Genomic DNA, 19,659 nt, shown 5'->3' with positions numbered 1-19,659 from the left:
CCAATTCGGTAAAATATGCATATTTTAGATGGTTCGAACCGAACCGAACCGATATACTATGGTTCGAACCGAACCGAACCGAACCTGAATTGGTAGTTGATATTTTGGTTCGGTTACCGAACCGGTTTTTCAATTTAGGTTCGAGTTCGGTTCGGTTCTTAAACGGTTCGGTTTTTGGTTCGATTCTTGGTTAGCTTCGGTTCTCAGAGAACCATGAACAGTCCTAGAGGTGCCTTAGGCTTTTCAATTCAAGCTCATCTGGCCTGTAAAGTGAATGTATCTTTAAGGTAGCTTTTATGTGAACTAAAATATTTTCATAGGCCTCTTAAGAAATTACTATTTTTAAATGCCTAAGCAAAACATTGCTCACATTAGAGAGTGAATGTTTAAACTCGACTAGTCAAGGCAAGGAAGCTCTTTAACCTTTTGTTCATTTTCAACATTATTATGACTTATGAAGAATGTAATCATTATATGTGAGACAATGATCAAGTGTGTGATTGATTAAAAGTTAACTGGCGTTTATCCATTCCAACACATTGGCTCTGTGGCTTTTCCTCGGAATGATGCGAACGGAGGAAATAATGTTTAAACAAACACAGCTGTAATAAGTGTTGCTATTTTGGTAGGAATATTTTCTTGTCAATACATTACTTTTGCACCGAAACTGCAAATTCTTCCCAACATGACTTTACCGCATAAAAAAAATCTAGACAAAAATAATATGCATATACATTTCAAAATTTTCTTTTAAATATTTTTGCACAAAATTTCCGGTATGCAGTAGAAGTAAAACAAAGTAGGGGTTAGGCTCATGAATGAAGGCATGGAATATGTTCTTATGGTATCCAAGGAAAAGACACCAAGACAGCAAAACCAGACAAAACAGGATTACCTAAACATTAATTATAGTATTACTATTGAAACTTGTCATTTCATTGGGCAGCATGTGATCCATAATTGGAAAAAAACAACAATAAAACACCTAATTTCTGATGATTAGGTGTCTGTCACGTGCACTTCAGCTGCAACATGAAAATGCTTCAACAATGTGCCACCATCTCCATGGAGGACATGCAAACCTGCAGGCGGAGCTGGAAGCAACTCTCTTTCACTCCCAGCTATAAGCAGAGTGATGCCGAAATTGCAAAAAAGCTCTTAAAAAGTTCAATCATGGGCCGCTAATTAGAAAGATAAAGGATCCTTTAACATAATGGTAAAGCAAAAGGAAAGGATAACCTCAATTATTGCAACTGGGAAGTGAAATCAACAGTAGATTGAATCATCATAAATAAATAAAAATTGATATTGTTGGAAATTATTCTCAACCCAATTGATAGAGAAACAGGGTTTCATTATGCCATCATATACTACAAGGTAAGAATGAAAAATCAACATACAAGAATGAGAATCTAGTGTACAATATTTGGAATCTTCACCAAGTAGAAGTCTCAGTTTTGAGTCCCTGTGAATGTAGCTGTGTGAATACTTAGTAGGAAAAACTTTGTTGCTCATAATTGGAATCTACCACACCCCAAAATCACTCATACTCTCATATACTGCATAGACAAGCATGTTGCTAAAACTGCAAAAGCAGTGGTGGCTAAGTTACAAAGTAGACTTCTAGGAGCATTGGAGGAAGGCTGAATTGGTCCAAGTGGTGAAAATGCAGAAAGAGGTCCAGGAGCAGTGATATCATCTGGGTTTGGAGGGCTTGGATTGGAAGGAATGTTGGGAATGTCAGAGCCTGCAGGAGTTGGTAATGCCCCACCTGGAGAAGGTAACAGTGGAGAAATGTCTGGGGACAACACTTGGAAAGGAGAGAGTGAAGATGGAGGAGGATCTGATAGTGATGCTGGTGAAGATGAGAGAGTGGGAACTCTGGGAGTGGATTCTGCCTCTGAGTATGATGAAAGCAGAGGTGAGGGCATGAAAGCCATGATGATCAATAGTGCTAGATGAGCACTGAATAATTTTGATGCCATTCAGATGGTGAAGAAATGGATATAAGTGTGTAAGGATTTTATGAAGGAATGGAAAAATGTGAGCTTTAGTGGAAAAACAATGATGACATGCCTTTAAATCTTTTTCTTGCTCTGGAGAGCTCTGAAGGTTACTATATCTCTCCATGTCTACTCCTAACTAAGACTAGGTGGGGCCAAATGGGGGGGGGTACCACGTGGCTAGAGTGTATTGGATGGTGATGAGGAAACATAGTGTTTTTTCTTGGAGGAACAGACAAAGATTGTAAAGGTTGCCATGTGATGCGTTTGGTGAAATAGAATCCTTTTCAGGCCCGTGATATTTGGTGCCATACAGCTCTTTATTTTCTGTTAATTTAAAGCTAATAGTTAATTAGTGGACTGGGCGAGCCCCTAGAGGGGCAACACCCAGCATATAGCCCGCCCCGTGGCGGGGCCCTGGCCTTAAATTGGGCCTTGATCTCGGAGGCCCAATTGGCCCAATAGGTAGTACCCGAGCTCTATAAATAGGAGGTAGTTATCAGTTGTAAGGGACTTTTTGCTCATTTGATGAAATCATACATGAAATTCAGCATTCTCTCTCTAGCGCAATTCTCCACTCTCTAGGTACTATACCTTTCATCAATGTTCATTGCAAGAACATTTGGCGCCGTCTGTGGGAACTGTAAACTTTCTACTCCCATTCACGTGGATTGATTGTGCTGGAAGTTATCTCTGTTTGTGATTAGGCAATTCTCTGGATTTTTGATTTTGATTCTGTAACTGGTGTTCGTTTTCCGATCGAGTTTGCATCGTTCTTGGTTTGGATGGAGACTCGACGCAGGAGGCAGCATCATTCACCGGTGCGACAGCGAATTTCGCCGCCTCGGCGGCCTCATCGTGTGATCCTGGATTCTCCGGTACGAACGGTGGGAGTACAGCCGCCTTCTCCTCCTCCATCACCACCACCTCCTCCATCGCCTTCACAGGTTGGATCTCTGGAGCGCTCACCAGAGAATTCACCTGCTCCGGAGCAACAGCCGGCGGTGACACAGGAGCAATGGCGCCATCTGATGCGCAGCATTGGCAACATCCAACAGAGGAATGAGCATCTACAGGCTCAGTTGGATTTCTACCGTCGCGAGCAGTGGGACGATGGAAGCAGAGAAGCAGATTCCGTGGCTGAGTTCCGTCCGTTCTCGGAGGATGTCGAGAGTGTGGTGATTCCGGATAATATGAAAACGTTAGTTCTGGATTCTTACAGCGGAGATTCCGATCCGAATGATCATCTTCTGTATTTCAATACGAAGATGGTGATAATTGCGGCGTCAGATGCGGTGAAGTGCAGGATGTTTCCATCGACGTTCAAATCGACGACGATGGCGTGGTTCACAACTTTGCCGCGCGGATCGATTTCGAATTTCAGAGACTTCTCATCAAAGTTTCTAGTGCAATTTTCGGCGAATAAGAATCAGCCGGTGACGATCAATGAACTATATAATATTCGCCAGCAAGAAGGAGAGTCACTGAAAGAGTACATGGCAAGGTACAGCGCAGCGTCGGTCAAGGTTGAGGACGAGGAGCCTCGAGCTTGTGCTCTAGCATTTAAAAACGGTTTGCTACCGGGAGGATTGAACAGTAAATTGACACGTAAGCCGGCGCGTTCGATGGAGGAGATGCGTGCTCACGCCAGCACTTATATTCTTGATGAGGAGGACGACGCTTTCAAAAGAAAGCGCGCGAAGCTGGAAAAGGGCGACACGTCGCCCAAGCGCGCGAAAAAAGATAAGAATGGCGAAGATAAGGGGGATGGCAAGCAGCAGAGGCAAGATAAAGGGAAGCCGACATTGAGGCCGACCAAGGAGCAGTTGTATCCACGGCGTGATGACTATGAACAGCGCCGGCCATAGCAATCCAAGTCCCATCGCCAGCGGGAGGAAGCTGACATGGTAATGAATACTGAATTAACGGATATGCTCCGTGAGGCGAGGGGCGCAAATCTAGTGGATGAGCCAGAGGCCCCTAAGTATCAATCACGGGACGCCAATCCCAAGAAGTGGTGTGAATTCCATCGGTCCGCCGGGCACAGCACAGACGACTGCTGGACTTTGCAGCGGGAAATTGATAAGTTGATTCGGGCGGGATATCAAGGAAATCGCCAAGGCCAGTGGCGCAACAACGGCGATCACAACAAAACGCATAAGCGAGAGGAGGAGCGAGTGGACACTAAGGGCAAGAAAAAGCAAGAATCAGCGGCTATCGCCGCAAGAGGAGCTAATGACACGTTCGCTCAACACTCAGGACCGCCCGTCGGGACCATAAACACCATCGCTGGAGGGTTTGGCGGCGGTGGCGACACCCATGCGGCGCGGAAACGCCATGTTCGCGCGGTTAATTCCGTTCGTGAGGTCGCTTTTGGATTCGTACACCCTGATATAACAATCTCGATGGCAGACTTTGAGGGGATAAAGCCTCATAAGGATGACCCGATCGTAGTGCAGTTAAGGATGAACAGTTTCAACGTTAGAAGGGTACTCCTGGATCAGGGTAGTTCGGCTGATATCATCTATGGCGATGCATTCGACAAGTTAGGACTAACTGACAGTGATCTGACTCCATATGCGGGAACCTTGGTAGGTTTCGCGGGGGAGCAAGTGATGGTGCGAGGATACATTGATCTAGACACAATATTCGGGGAAGATGAGTGTGCCAGGGTTTTGAAGGTAAGGTATCTGGTTCTCCAGGTGGTGGCATCTTACAACGTCATCATTGGGCGAAATACATTGAATCGCCTTTGTGCTGTAATTTCAACGGCCCACTTGGCGGTCAAGTATCCGCTAAGCAGTGGAAATGTTGGAAAGCTAAAGGTGGACCAGAAGATGGCGAGGGAGTGTTACAATAATTGCCTTAACTTGTATGGCAAGAAGAGTGCGTTGGTCGGTCATAGATGTTATGAAATTGAAGCTTCGGATGAAAATCTTGACCCACGTGGCGAGGGGCGGGTAAACAGGCCCACGCCAATTGAAGAAACGAAGGCGCTAAAGTTTGGCGATCGCGTTTTGAAGATTGGGACCAGACTGACAGAAGAGCAGGAGACGCGCCTGACAAAGCTGCTTGGGGAGAACTTAGATTTGTTTGCTTGGAGCTGCAAAGACATGCCTGGAATTGATCCAAACTTCATCTGCCATCGACTAGCATTGAATCCAAGTGTCAAGCCTGTTTCACAACTTAGGCGGCGCTTGGGAGGAGACAAGGGAAAGGCGGTTCAACAGGAAGTTGACAAGTTGCTGGCGGCAGAGTTCATCAGGGAAGTGAAGTATCCGACGTGGTTGGCGAACGTCGTAATGGTGAAGAAGGCGAACGGGAAGTGGCGAATGTGTGTAGATTACACAGACTTAAACAAAGCATGTCCAAAAGATTCGTATCCCCTTCCCAGCATTGATAGCCTCGTTGATGGTGCCTCGGGCAACGAACTGCTTAGCTTGATGGACGCTTATTCTGGCTATCATCAGATCCGCATGCACCCGGCAGACGAGGACAAAACGGTTTTCATGACCGCCAGAGTCAATTATTGCTATCGCACCATGCCGTTTGGACTAAAGAACGCTGGGGCGACCTACCAAAGGTTGATGGATAGGGTGTTTGCTGGGCAGGTGGGAAGAAACATGGAGGTTTACGTTGATGATATGATTGTTAAATCGGTACGTGGTTTGGACCATCATCAAGATCTGGGGGAAGCATTTGGCGAGATAAGGAAGCACAATATGCGCCTCAACCCGGAGAAATGCTCTTTTGGTGTTCAGGGTGGCAAGTTTTTGGGATTCATGATCACATCCAGAGGAATAGAGATAAACCCAGATAAATGCAAGGCGATTCAACAGATGAAAAGCCCTTCTAATGTGAAGGAGGTCCAACGTTTAACAGGGCGAATAGCAGCGTTATCTCGGTTTCTTCCTAAGTCTGGTGACAGATCTTTCCCTTTTTTCAAGTGTCTTCGCAAGAATGTCGCATTTGAGTGGACGGCGGAGTGTGAGGAAGCTTTTGTTCGCCTCAAGGAACTCCTATCGTCGCCACCAATCTTGTCGAAGCCAATACAGGGACACCCGCTGCATTTGTATTTTGCTGTGAGCGATAGTGCTCTGAGTTCTGTGATATTGCAGGAGGTTGATGGCGAACATCGAATTGTTTATTTTGTTAGTCACACACTCCAGGGCGCAGAGGTCAGATACCAGAAAATCGAGAAGGCAGCATTAGCGGTCCTCGTCACCGCCCGGCGGTTAAGACCTTACTTTCAGAGTTTTCCAGTAAGGGTGCGGACAAGTGTTACAAAAACCGGATTTGTCAGGCAGATTGGTCGCCTGGTCGGTTGAATTGTCCGAATATGGGTTGCAATATGATAAACGAGGCAAGGTTGGCGCACAGTCGCTGGCTGATTTTGTGGTGGAATTAACCCCAGATCGGTTTGAAAGAGTAGACACACAGTGGACTCTCTTTGTAGATGGATCCTCCAATAGCAGCGGCAGTGGCGCGGGAGTAACGTTGGAGGGACCAGGGGATCTAGTACTGGAACAATCGCTGAAATTTGAGTTCAAAGCCACAAACACAAAGGCAGAGTATGAAGCTCTCATCGCCGGGTTGAAGTTGGCGCGGGAGGTAAAGATCGGGAGCTTGTTGATAAGAACGGACTCGCAGTTGGTGGAGAATCAAGTGAAGGGCACTTTCCAGGTCAAAGATCCTAATCTGATCAAGTACCTGGAGCGAGTGCGATATTTGATGACGCTTTTTCAAGAGGTTGTGGTGGAATATGTTCCTCGGACTGAAAACCAGCGGGCGGACGCGTTGGCCAAATTGGCGAGCACGCGAAAGCCCGGCAACAATAGAAGTGTGATTCAGGAAACGCTAGCGTTCCCCAGCATTGAAGGCGAGCTTATGGCATGTGTGGACAGAGGGGCGACATGGATGGGGCCTATATTGTCTATCTTGGCGGGGGACCCGGCGGAAGTAGAGCAATGCACAAAGGAGCAGCGGCGAGAGGCGAGCCACTACACTCTCATCGACGGACACTTGTATCGCCATGGTTTTTCGGCGCCATTGTTAAAATGCGTGCCGCCAGAAAAGTACGAGGCGGTCATGTCTGAGGTGCACGAGGGAGTGTGCGCAAGCCACATTGGAGGGAGATCTTTGGCTTGCAAGGTGTTGAGGGCGGGATTCTACTGGCCCACCCTCAGGAAAGATTGCATGGACTTTGTGAAAAAATGCAAAAAATGTCAAGTGTTTGCTGATTTATCTAAGGCACCGCCAAAGGAGCTGGTAACGATGAGCGCCCCGTGGCCTTTCGCCATGTGGGGCGTGGACTTGGTCGGACCTTTTCCGATCGCCAAGTCGCAAATGAAGTTTATATTGATGGCGGTGGATTATTTCACTAAGTGGATTGAGGCCGAGCCCCTGGCCAAAATAACCTCTGCAAAAATAGTCAACTTCTACTGGAGGCGAATTGTTTGCAGGTTCGGGATCCCAAGGGCGATCGTATCCGACAACGGGACCCAGTTTTCAAGCAATCAAACTAGAGAATTTTGCAAGGAAATGGGCATACAGATGAGGTTTGCCTCTGTGGAACATCCGCAAGCAAACGGGCAAGTGGAATCTGCAAACAGGGTAATCCTGCGTGGATTAAGGCGACGGCTCAAGGAGGCTAAGGGAGCATGGCTGGAGGAACTCCCGGTGGTGCTATGGTCATACAACACCACTGTGCAATCCACTACAAGGGAAACCCCCTTTAGAATGACCTATGGGGTTGATGCTATGTTGCCAGTGGAGATTGACAACTTCACATGGCGAACCCAGCCAGATTTTGAAGGGGAGAATCAGGCCAATATGGCGGCGGAGTTGGACCTTTTGTCGGAAACGCGTGACGAGGCGCACATTCGGGAAACAACGATGAAGCAGCGCGTGGCGGCAAAGTTCAACAGCAGGGTCCGCGTCCGAGATATGCAGGTCGGCGACCTGGTCCTCAAGTGGCGATCGGGAGCCCCGGGAAATAAGCTTACTCCTAACTGGGAGGGGCCCTACCGCATTATTAAAGTTCTTGGTAATGGGGCCTATCATTTAGAAGAGCTTGATGGAAGGCGGCTACCTCGGTCGTTCAATGGTTTGAGCTTGCGCTACTATTATAGTTGATCGCAGGCGAGAAAGCGAGCAAGGCGGAGTCGCCGGAGCCAGATATCTTTAAAATTTTCTGAAAAGTGTTTCCAAATTCTCCAATATATTACAATAACAAAGCGTGCTCTTTTTCTCCGAAAGGAGTTTTTTAATGAGGCGCTCCATCAATAAAATAAAACGAAAATTCACGAAATTCGTGTCCAAAAATTCCAGGGATTCCCTGACGATCGAAATTGCCGATCGACTTAAAGAATTACGGCGATCACTAAGTGGGACAAGCTTGATCCCCAAAGGGGCTTGCTGGAACCCTGAAGGTGGCGGCGATTCCACAAATGGCCTTTGACGGGAATCACCCCCCGGAAAGTCTGACGTGATTGCCGGTCCCGTAAACGATGTGCTGGGTAAGTCTCGCCAGAATACGACGAGCGCCGTTAACTAGGCAAAAGTCTTGGGACCCCCAAATGGCCATTGGGATCAAAGCATTGTAAGCCCCGAGCGGGCAAAGCCCTCGAGAATGGAGGCCGTTTTCTTTCTTTGGGGAAAACGTCTAAAGTCTTGGTGGTGGAATACCAAGCAACAAGTCCTAGTTAAAATTAATGCACGAAATCGTTAGGCGTAATTCAATCATATGACGCGTGAAAAACAACGCAAGATATAAGGTCGGCGAGTGAATAAGGTGGAAGGCGAGTGCTTGGTCACTCAGGATGTTGAGTATTTTACTACTCCGGCGTGTTGGGGGGTTAAACTATGAAACTCGTTCTTAAATTTTTTAAGCAATAAGAATACGGCGACCAAAAAATGTACGGCGAAGAGCATTCCAACATGGTTTACAAAATATCCAACGGCGATATAAAAAGCTATGGCAAGGTGGCGAGGTTGCTTAAACATAGATGCATGGCGGAAAAGTACACTACAAGGTGGCAGTAAAAGCTAAAGTAATGTTAAAATTACATTATTCATTGTTTTCTTTCTCTTTCTCTTGTTCTTCTTCTTCCTCTTCTTCTTCAGTCGCTGTCCAGAGGTGTTGGTCAATCAGGGGAGGATCGTCGGGACCAACCAGTCCTTCAGCGATTATCTCTTTCATTACTCCCATGGCGCTAAAGTCAAAGTTCGGGTACAAATGTTGGGTCTGATCTTTGGCGAGATAGAAGTCGCGCTCGCGGTTGTCGAGGGCGATGTCAGCGGCTTATTCCCTCGCCTCAGTGGCTTTGGTTTTCTCCGTCGCCAGCTCGTCCCCGAGCACTTTGATTTTTGCCAGTTGTGAAGCAATCTCGGCATCTTTCGAGGCGAGGGCCTCGGCGTGAGCACCAGTTGTTTTCTTGATTTCCTCAGCTGTGGCTTGCATCACCGCCTCCATGTCAGACCTCGCCAGGGCCAGGGACTCGGCAGATTTTTTCTCTTGCTCCGCCAGCGCCTTCTTCACTAACTCCAGCTCAGTGCGCAATATTGCGAGCTCCGACTCCTTAGCAACCAGCGCCTCGCTTCTGGCGATCAAGTCTTTCTCAGCTTGCTCTTTTTCCTTTTTGCAAGTTTGAAGGCTTGCATCAAGACCATCCGCTTCCTCCTTCATCAGCGCCAGCTGATCCTCCAGTTCGCCGATTTTAATCCCCGTCGTGCCAATCATCTTGTCGGCATAGACCTTGTCTTTTCCTGCCTGCGTCGCCAGTTTGTCGAAACGCTTTTCCCAAGCAGCGGCGGCTTCTTGATGCTTAGCACTCTCGGCCTTCAATCGCTCAGCTTCGATGGTGGCGACGTTGAACTTTTCAAACGCGTGGGCAAAGATGCACCCAGCGCGTAGGAGGCAAGCGAGAGTTTCCTCCTTGGTTTCATTGATACCCCGGCTCAAAACCTCTTTCTCTATGACTTCGCGGTTGAGGCCGGTAAGCAAGAATTCTGAAGGTTCAATGGCGTTAGGAAGCATGTTGAAGTAGCTGGAGGAACCGCTCTCTTTACCAGGAGTTTGCTCAATCTGGGTTGCGGCGACATTAGAAGATCCCTCTTCGCGGCGAGGTGGAGGAGACGCAGGGCACCCATCATTTGTTGGGGGCGGGCTAGGAGGTGTGTCCTGGCGAGGAGGAGACTGGGGGGTTTCATTTTCTTTCCTTTTCTCCCCGGCAAGAGCATCAGAAGACGTGGCGGCTGTTGTGGCATTGACGGTGACAGATTTCTCAGCAGCTGAAGGTTGGGAGATGTTGGCGGTCGAATCAGCAGTTGGTGACGGATCAGCAGAGGTAGTTGTGGCACCAGCAGAGGTAGTTGTGGCATCGGTGGAGGCAGCTGTGTCACCTACAGTAGTGGACTTGGTGGCGGCTGTAGAGGCCACGTCCGCGGTAGCGGATTTGGGGGCCGGGACAGTGGTTGTCTCGGTAGCTGCGGCGGCGGAGGCTTTAGCAACACTTTTACCTTTAGACGCAGCGGCGGTGGTGGGTTGAGCGCCAGGGTTGGAGGTGCCGGCGACGGAGGAGGCTTTGACCAATTTTCTCCTTTTGGGAGCGTTGGCGCCCTCACCTTGGTTCTCGGCACCGCCCCGCTTTTTCACATCGCCCTCAGTGTTGAACTTTGGGGAAAAGCGGGCCATTCTCCTCTCACGAGCCTTCAGGAGCTCGGCGTTTGTAAAGTTCATATCTTCTGCAACAAAGAAAAATATCAGTAACAACATAAGAGGCGAGAAAGAAGATGTCGATAATAGAAGTAAGCCATGGACGACCTAGGTATTTGGGAGTCCTTGAGGAGCCAGCGCCCTCAAGGACTGTTGAGCAGTCAAGGATGGGGAGTGGGGCAAGGAGATGCAGAAAAGCTTTGTCGTTAGCGGACAAGGATTCCTCGGAAGGATCAGTAATCCCATTAGGCTTCTCCGTCCAGTGAAGGGGGAAAAGGGCGGTCCCGTCTCTAAGGGTGAAGGCCTCTGGGTAGGCGGGATGAACCGCTACACGGAAGTACTTCCGTGCAAAGGAAGACTTCGCATTACTTTTGTGGGGATGCAAGCACTTCCGGCCGGCCCGGGCCTTCAAGGAAATCCATCCTTTGTTTTTGATGGACTTGGGGTCGACGTCGTAGAGGTAGAAGAAACTGGTGGGGGATGGGGCGATGCCAACAGCGGCGCTTAAGATTTCAAAGCACCGAATGAAGGCCCAGGCGTTGGGGTGGAGTTGGCAGGGAGCCGCGTTGATGTCGCGGAGGACGGTTTGAACAAAAGGCGAGAAGGGAAGCCTGATTCCAAGCTCGCTAAACATGTATTCATATGCAAAGAAAAAATGGGATCTCTTTACGTCGCCGTCTGGCTTATGAAGCCAGGGGCGATCCCCAGGACTGCAAATCCAGATCCTGAGTTTGGCGTTAAACTCATCGTCATTAGACAAACCACCCAAGGAGTTTACGAACTGCACGATGAGATCGCTATCCTGGAAAATAGAAGGTTGGTCTATAGCCTCGTGAGTGGGGGCTATTTGGACTGGAAGGGGCAGAGTGGCGTAGGTTTTTAGTCGGTAAGGAGGGATCTCCGGGACCTCTAAACGGAGGCCGCCGGCAGCGGTGGCGTCGGGGTCGCTTCCGGAAGAGGATGAGGAGTGATTAGGGGAGGTAGGGTTTGAAGCCATTTTTAGAAGGCAGCAAAGTGAAAGAAAGGAAAAGATGAGTATGTGAATGATGCAGAGATAAGGACAGTGGGACTCACCGGAGTAAGATGTGAAGAGTGGGTAGCGGAAGGGGTGATAAGCGATGGCTCCGGAACGGAAGTTGGCAGAAGGAGTCTGGTAAGCGATTAGGGAGGTGAAGAGGGGTTTCGGAAAGGGATGATTGTAGGGAAGAAGGGTTTTTATAGGGAAAGGAGGGAGTCTGGAAGGGTGACGCGTGTTGGACGCGTGTGGAAGGTTAGAAGTCATGATGGTTTTGGGAATGTGGGTCGCGTGTAATGGGGAGTTACTGCGCACGATGGGACGGTTATGAAAAGTGAAGTGACGGTTCCGGAGAAAGAGGGAAATTGATGTAACTGACACATCACGTGGGGCAGTCACGTGGGGCAGTTAGGGATTTGAAAGAGTTTTGAAATAAGGGAAAGCGCGAAAGGCCTCGCCACTGAAGAAACCAAACGCCATCGCCTGACAGGTGATGCCAGCAACAAAGTTTAGTCGCTCCAGAATGATGCCCGCCGGCGAACGGTCATGTACCTGCTCCAGCTAATCGCCAGCACGGAGCAATCGCTCTCGCCGCTTGTGGACTTGTGGGCTTGCCGGCTCGGGTTGCTCGCCAAGTCAGTGGACTGGGTGGCTAAAGATGTTAGTTTCCTTTTGCTCACGCCATGTTGGCGATATAGTTTACCACACTTTTCTCAAGTCATGTTGACAGCTTAGATCCCAGTGTACAATAGGACACATGTAAAGGCATTTAAAAGACACACTTAGCTCTCATACTTCGAGCTCGGTGTCTTGTGGACTAGTGGACTGGGCGAGCCCCTAGAGGGGCAACACCCAGCATATAGCCCGCCCCGTGGCGGGGCCCTGGCCTTAAATTGGGCCTTGATCTCGGAGGCCCAATTGGCCCAATAGGTAGTACCCGAGCTCTATAAATAGGAGGTAGTTATCAGTTGTAAGGGACTTTTTGCTCATTTGATGAAATCATACATGAAATTCAGCATTCTCTCTAGCGCAATTCTCCACTCTCTAGGTACTATACCTTTCATCAATGTTCATTGCAAGAACAATAGCAAAAGTGAAAATACACTAGTATTGCATTACAAAGTTCATAATTATGGTGCCTGAGGTGATTCAAAATCACCCCCTCAAAACAAAAAGACAGAATGATTCAAATTTTACTGCATATATTTGTCTCTTGTGAAAGCAAATGCATTCCCCTAGTCATTTTGATTTATGGCAAAATCTAGGGTGGTTGGCTTACATTTTAAATTTTAATGTTCAAGAAGATACTGAGTACACATGTTTTTTACATAGAAGTACAGTGAAGCCTGAGTGGAATTCTCCAAAATGCTCAACCTTTATCTTGAATTTAAGACATGAACAATAAAGGTAGAAGATGCAGATGCAGCGAGGCAGCCGAATACTGGACAACAGAATACTGACAACAATTATTCAAATGCAGCGAGGCAGCCGCTGCAATTCCAAGGCTGCCAACCCAGCAGTTTTGGCTAAAGCAGGAACACCTGAACTTTTCAGATCAGAAACTATCACTTCAATCCTTGAAATCTCTGGAATAGATATTGATAGTATCATTGCATGCAACAAGTACTGTTTGCAAGCATAACCTAAAGCATGAAGCATTCTCTGCACCATTAAGTGAGGGGTGCCTTTGCTCCAGGACTCCAGGATCACACTGACCTTAGGGAGATTGGTTAGTAGACCAGTGGTGCCTTCTCTAGGAGCTGCCTTGAGCAACAAAACTACACATTCAGAAGCTATATCAGCAATACTGGTTTCTGCATAGGAACTCAACTCTAGCAAGACACCAACATTGCTTCCAAAGTCTGCTATATCTTTAATGCATTGCTGGGGATCAACCGCACCACTCGCCTCGGCAGAAGAGTCGCCTAAGAGAGTTGGTTCTGTTGTGTAGGTGAAACCTTTTGTATAGCTGACTGAACGTGCTAGAAAAGCCCTGCACAGCCCGAGAGTTGGTTCAAGCAAATCTTCCATACCCTTTGCATAGACAAACTCAAGAAAGTTACCAGTCCTCCGTACAACTTTCAGTTGAGAGAGTAACTTGGACTCCATTTCAGGAGCAGAAGCCAGAGCAAGGCACAGCTTAACGTTATTTACATTTGCATTTGAAAGATCACCAAGCAAGAACTCAAAGCATTGAGAAATTGTCTTCAGATGTAGAATGTCTGGAATTGTGATAAAACTGAACTCTAGTAGCATGACAAGAAGCTTCTGTGCAAAGATAGGAATAGGATCTTCATCTTCGATCAATGTTGGGTAGAGAGGAAGAAAACGTGTGTTTGATATGAATTTCAGATCGTTCAATCTTTGCTCTTCTTCAATTGGTTCACTGAGAAGAATGATCATCACATCAAAAAAGATTTTAAGGCATAAAAATCTGGCATCACCATCCTTGTTACCCTTGTACAGAACTGTCAAGCTGGGGAGGATTTCGCGTATGAAAATATCCGGATTGCCAAGAATCACAGGAGTTTCCTCGGTGAGAGACTCCAATATCCGAAGAAGGGTTATTTGGAAGTCATCTCTTCCCTGAAAGACAATCAACAAAGACAACATTATCATTAGAGTTTAGACATCAATTGTTACTTAAAATATATCTTGTTCAGCTGAAGGTGCCATTTTCCATCCAACTATTATATATTCCTACAACCTAAAAATATTATTTCCTTAGAAATTAATTTTGTATAGAACAAGTTCTTAAGGAAAAAGAAATTCATATTTTCATTACTAAAATATATCCAACCATTATATCACAGTACTACTAATATCTAACGAAATTTTGCAGCTCCACTCTTGTTAACATCATTAAAACAAGAGAATATGCCACTAAAAGAAAACAAGATGTAATGGCTCAGTCACGTACCTGAAATGGTGTCTCGACGAATTTAATTAAATTCGCTAACTGCCGCAGTACTTGAGGCGTCACCACTTTGTGCTTAAAAGTTGAACTTCCAAGAAGATGAAGGACAACAGGAAACAAATGAATGTTAGTTTTTGGTGCAGATCTGCTGTTAAGGGCAGAGATATGCCCATGGCGCCTTCCTCCCATCATTTGCTGGATATCGCTTGTTATTACATCCAATAAACCTGGAACAGTAGATGCCACAATATGCACAAATGCATCTAAACACTGTCTCACATAGGCATCCTTCTCTTTTCCTAGCCTGTCCACCACGGAGAGTAACTTTTGACCACAAAAGAAGTGTGGAAGCCACCTCCTACCGTGCTTACAGAGGAGAGCCACAAAGATAATTGACTTTCCTTTTATAACTTCACTACCCTGCTCAAGAAGAGCCCAAAGACTTGGGATCAGATTCTTATCCTCTGCAAGTGGTAGAAGATTTCTTCCAATATTTGTGAACATGTGACTTCCAAGCATTGCCATGTTAAGAAGATTTAAGCTGATTTGCTGCTCTCGTGGACTGCCCTTGATAAGAGCAGAAGCTAGCTCCTTGAAAGAAAGTTTCTCCATAACCGGGTGAATGCTTGGAGGGTTAAAACGAGCTAAGCGCACCAAACAGGATCCTGCAGTAAGCCTCATGCTCTCTTGTTTCCCTGCCGCTCTATAGATATAGCAGAGATTATTAATAACATCTTGACTGGTCAAACGTCCCACCCACAACCCTCCTTGACTGCAAATATTCTCAATTGTTCTCAACGCATACAGTTGAGTTAGATCATCCTCACCCTTCCTCAACATTGATGACACAAGAGAAATTAACGAATTTGGAACCTGCAGACAGGTGGAAAAACTTTAACCGTGAAAAATATGCACTTGAAAAACTGGCAAAGAAAGTTAAAAATACTTGCAGGATACAAAATTGACATGAAAATTCTTGCAAGCAACATACCTAAATAATTGTGAATTTTAATATACTAGAGCTAGAGAAGCCAAACGAATGACTTCAAATGATCTAGGCAGATGGACAACAACAACAACATAAGAAATAAGCTTAGAAGCTAACCTGCCAGCCTGATGCAGTCCTATTGTCCTTTGATGGAGATTCAAGTTGATTGTTATCCCTGCAGTCTGCATTTTGAGTGGATATGTAAAATAGCAATTCACCCAAAGCAGCCATGGAAAACCTCCTCACTTTTTCCTGCCTGTCTCTGAGGCCATCTGTCAGTGAACCTAAAATTCCAGAATTAGCCAAACTGTCATCAACAAACGTAGAGTGCCTAATCAACAGACCAATCAGTGAAGCAAGTTGGACACGCAAAGCTGAAGCCTTAGATTGACGTAGTAATTTTACAAGCATGAGCATCACTGGCCCATTGGTCAAGATATTGGCAGCATCAGCATTAGTGCTCAACATCTCCAGGTACCTAATAACATTCTGCTTCTCTCCAATGCTGGTATTCCCGTTCAAAATGGCTATAATTCGGTTGTGGATTGCCTCCAGTTGCTCTTTAGGAATCTTGACAAAATCAGATGCTTGCAACACCTCAAAAGGAAGTGAAGGAATGACTTCTGAGACTTTGTCAACTTTTCTGCTGGGCATGACGGGTCTGACTGAGAGATCAGATGGATGCCAAAGAACCTGCGAAACATTGTTAGACGACCTTGAAGACTCAGAGTCAAGGCCAGATCCTAAGTCTTCTTTAGGTCTATGCTTCTTCACTTGAGGACTCACACTGGGAGAAATACCAGATATGTCAGAACGGTCAGGAGTTGACTCCTGATCAAATGACCTTGGATTCTTTGAGACAGGAGTATTAACAACAGATGGGGTGTCCAACTGGTGTATATTATTTTCACTCTCATCTGCTTTTCCCTGATTTTGAAAATGACTTTCCATCTTCTCATCAGGCACAGAAGCTGTATGTTCAGAGCCATCAGTTTCTTCTTGTGTCTCCTCTTCACTATTCTCATTAAAATCAAGTTCCATATCAGTGTTCTCTATTTTAACTTCAGAATCATTCTCAGAACTATTGGGCAAGGGGCGTCGATAGTTTTCTTTCTCATTTTCTTTCTGTAAATTTGATTTTGCTATTCTTGACAGTCTCAAAAGATTCACACCCTTGGAAGGATTTTTCTGCTTCCCCTCAACTGTTCGGCCGGAACCCTTTGTTTGAGTTCTGTGACCATTTGGGGTTGCCCTTGTTGGTGTCTCAATGCCTCTAGATCCTAAAACAGAATTCTCATCCTTCTTTAGCCCCCCTTTGACATCTTTTTCACGATATTTGGGAGGGGTCCTGTTATGAGAAGATTTGTCTCCATTACGTTCTGATAAGCATGGTTTTGCATGTAGCACTATCATATCATCAAATGCAGGTTGAGGAGGCAGAGGCACCAGAGTCAAATTGGCTTTCCAAAAGGCATGTCCACAAAGCTCAGGCCATTGTATTCTTTCAGCTGGATCTTTTACCAACAGAGAATTAATTAAATTGACAAAAGGCCGACTTGGATTGCCAGGGAGAGACGGAGTAGGATCTGAAATGATGGATTTGACAAGCTGAGTGAATTCTCTTCCCACAAAAGGAGGCCTCCCAGCATAACATTCATACAATACACAACCAAGGGCCCAGAAATCAGAAGCATATGAATGGACTCCACCATCCTCAAAAAGCTCTGGAGCCATGTAAGAGGGTGTTCCACGTTTTGCTGGAGGCAACTAAAGTGTATAGAAACATAATATTATTAACAGATTGTTTAATTTGCATAGAAAATTTACAAATATTGTTGAGTAAAAGTCCATCCAGACATGCATAGAAATTTTACAAAATTAAGTCAATCATACCGAGGAAGAAGGAACTTTTGATATTTCTTTCAGCCTTCTAGCCAATCCAAAGTCACATAGCTGCATCAATCAAGTAGAAAAAACACGCTCCATCTCATTAACAAGAGATATTAAAAATATAAACTAAAACTCCTCAACCAACAATCAGAGAGAGAGAGAGAGAGCACAAAATAAATAGGTACCTTCGCACGTCCATTTTCATCTAGTAGGATATTTGATGGTTTCAGATCACCATAAATTATTCCATTTGAATGTAAAAACCTGAATGCATATCCAATTTTAGTGCATATAAGAGTAAATACAGCTACATATTGGGAAAACAGGAGGTAAGATTTAGACTCGTGAACATACTGCAAAGCTTTTACTAGGTCAGAAGCAAGCTCAAGAACTGAATCTTCAGGAAGCTTACTATCCTGCAATTCATCTAAGCAATCAACGCTAAACGGGAAGGTAATATATAACAACACAGCACGAAGTTCCCAAAAACAGAAGATTGCAATTTACAACTACTAATTTAGATATCAACAGTTTAGAACTAGATGGAAAAAATATACACATATCCAGAACATGTAAACACCCCAAAACCAAAAGTCAATCACTTCACTTTTTTAAAAATCTATGTAACAATAAGCTTGATCTCACAGTCAGAAAGAATGAAGCTACAAGAAACGATGAAATTGCTTAGTACCTGCCGTAATATGGAAAGCAGGTCCCCTCCCACACAATACTCCAAAACCAACCATAGGTGAGCAGAAGTTTCATACCTAAATAGCATAAGTGAACAACACCTCAGAAATATGAGAAAATAATAATAATGCTAACCCTAATTAAGAAAGAAACATTTGTTTGGTACAATTCCTAAACAGGAAGAGTTCATCCATAGTAACTAAGAACCAATTCAATATTCATTACACAAAGTGTAGCACTTATTCAAGGAATTCACTTTATTGTAATTCTCCCTATTTATAGCAGAACTTTTTTCTTCATGGTAAGCATATTCAAAGGGATTTCTTCATTTTCGGATCCTCTCGCCCCCGTCTATTTCTGGAAAATCAATACTTACCAGGAATAAAACTTGAGCACATTTTGGTGATCTAAGGAGTGAAGAATCCTGACCTGCAGAATTTGAAATCAGTGAATTCAGTGTTAGTGCACATGATACAGCTGGGGGAACTGCTAAAAAACTATGAAAACTACATCATCGTCATCGACATCGCTATCGATGATGATAGTTAACAATAATAGTAGCAAATTAAATGAAGTATGATGCTCTGGTAATGGAAATTCCGAGAATGAGGAGGGGCTTACTTCTTGAAGAACCTTGTTCTTATGCGATTTGTCGACGCTTTTGATGGCGAAATACTCGATCGTCTTCTTCTTCCTGCCTTTGTACACAGTCTGCACATACACAAAGAAAAAACAGAGAAAAGAGCGATTGGAGATTGAAAATGGCATGGAGGAGAAATCAAATTGAAGAAAGGAAATCGAAGGAGGAGGTGAAGTTACCGAGTATCTTCCGCGACCAATGGCTTCGTAGATGTGGTACTGGTTCATCTTGGATTGGATTTCTAGGGTTCGCAGATTTCAAATGGTGATCGAGATGAACAAGAGAGAGAAAGAGAAGAGAGAGAGGAAATGTGACTGTTGGAACGGGCGGGGTATTTGAAAAATTGAAAACTAGTGATAATGCTATTTTTGCATCCAAACAGGGACCAGAGAAAACGTTTATAAGTTGCAGTAGTGAAAATACGTAGATACCCCTATTATCTTTTTGTATAAACAAAGTTGGCTCACATGTGTAATTTTTAATCAAAATTTTATTTTCACCTGCATAATTAATAATCAAAAAATACTAATGAAAATTACCAAAACCATATATTCGTTAATTATATTTTCTAATCCTAATTTTAAAATTATAGTTTCTAGTCTTTTATCTTCTTCATCGACATCTTTACTCTAATCTTAACAACAACTTTACCCTCTCACACTTCCAACTAGGAATTGTCGAGAATAGGCAACACCCAACAATCAGCCAAATTTCCATTATCTTCCTTCTATACACTCTTCATGTCTCACATACAAAAGACACTAAGCTCCACCTGTACCACAAGAGTCGCACCTCCCTTA

The 19,659-nt window shown here is 45.2% G+C and overlaps 2 protein-coding genes across 2 annotated transcripts; both read right to left on the bottom strand.

The window, feature by feature from the left end:
* Nucleotides 1-1,261: 1,261 nt before the first annotated feature.
* On the bottom strand, nucleotides 1,262-2,100 carry LOC130724647 (classical arabinogalactan protein 26-like). The gene has a single exon (XM_057575925.1). The coding sequence runs from the start codon at nucleotides 1,983-1,985 to the stop codon at nucleotides 1,545-1,547; it is 441 nt and encodes a 146-aa protein (XP_057431908.1). The 5' UTR covers nucleotides 1,986-2,100; the 3' UTR covers nucleotides 1,262-1,544.
* A 10,816-nt stretch (nucleotides 2,101-12,916) lies between these two features.
* On the bottom strand, nucleotides 12,917-19,213 carry LOC130723256 (serine/threonine-protein kinase RUNKEL). Its single transcript, XM_057574231.1, has 10 exons — nucleotides 19,039-19,213; nucleotides 18,841-18,930; nucleotides 18,596-18,648; nucleotides 18,221-18,296; nucleotides 17,884-17,945; nucleotides 17,715-17,793; nucleotides 17,533-17,592; nucleotides 15,757-17,406; nucleotides 14,655-15,524; nucleotides 12,917-14,320 (listed from the first exon to the last, which is right to left on the bottom strand). The coding sequence occupies exons 1-10, from the start codon at nucleotides 19,084-19,086 to the stop codon at nucleotides 13,205-13,207; spliced, it is 4,104 nt and encodes a 1,367-aa protein (XP_057430214.1). The 5' UTR covers nucleotides 19,087-19,213; the 3' UTR covers nucleotides 12,917-13,204.
* Between the last annotated feature and the right edge of the window lie 446 nt (nucleotides 19,214-19,659).

This window comes from Lotus japonicus, chromosome 6 (assembly GCF_012489685.1).
Source record: "Lotus japonicus ecotype B-129 chromosome 6, LjGifu_v1.2".
Classification (NCBI taxonomy): domain Eukaryota; kingdom Viridiplantae; phylum Streptophyta; class Magnoliopsida; order Fabales; family Fabaceae; genus Lotus; species Lotus japonicus.
This window is presented reverse-complemented; position numbering and strand designations above follow the sequence as displayed.

What these genes read in the sequence shown, in the direction of transcription:
- LOC130723256 (XM_057574231.1), bottom strand. Translation starts at nt 19,086, where the DNA reads ATGAACCAGTACCACATCTACGAAGCCATTGGTCGCGGAAGATACTCG. An exon ending in TTGGTCGCGGAAGATACTCG is followed by an intron (nt 18,931 to 19,038) that starts GTAACTTCACCT and finishes GTGTATGTGCAG; the next exon opens with ACTGTGTACAAAGGCAGGAA. An exon ending in CAAAAGTTCCTTCTTCCTCG is followed by an intron (nt 17,407 to 17,532) that starts GTATGATTGACT and finishes TATACACTTTAG; the next exon opens with TTGCCTCCAGCAAAACGTGG.
- LOC130724647 (XM_057575925.1), bottom strand. Translation starts at nt 1,985, where the DNA reads ATGGCATCAAAATTATTCAGTGCTCATCTAGCACTATTGATCATCATG.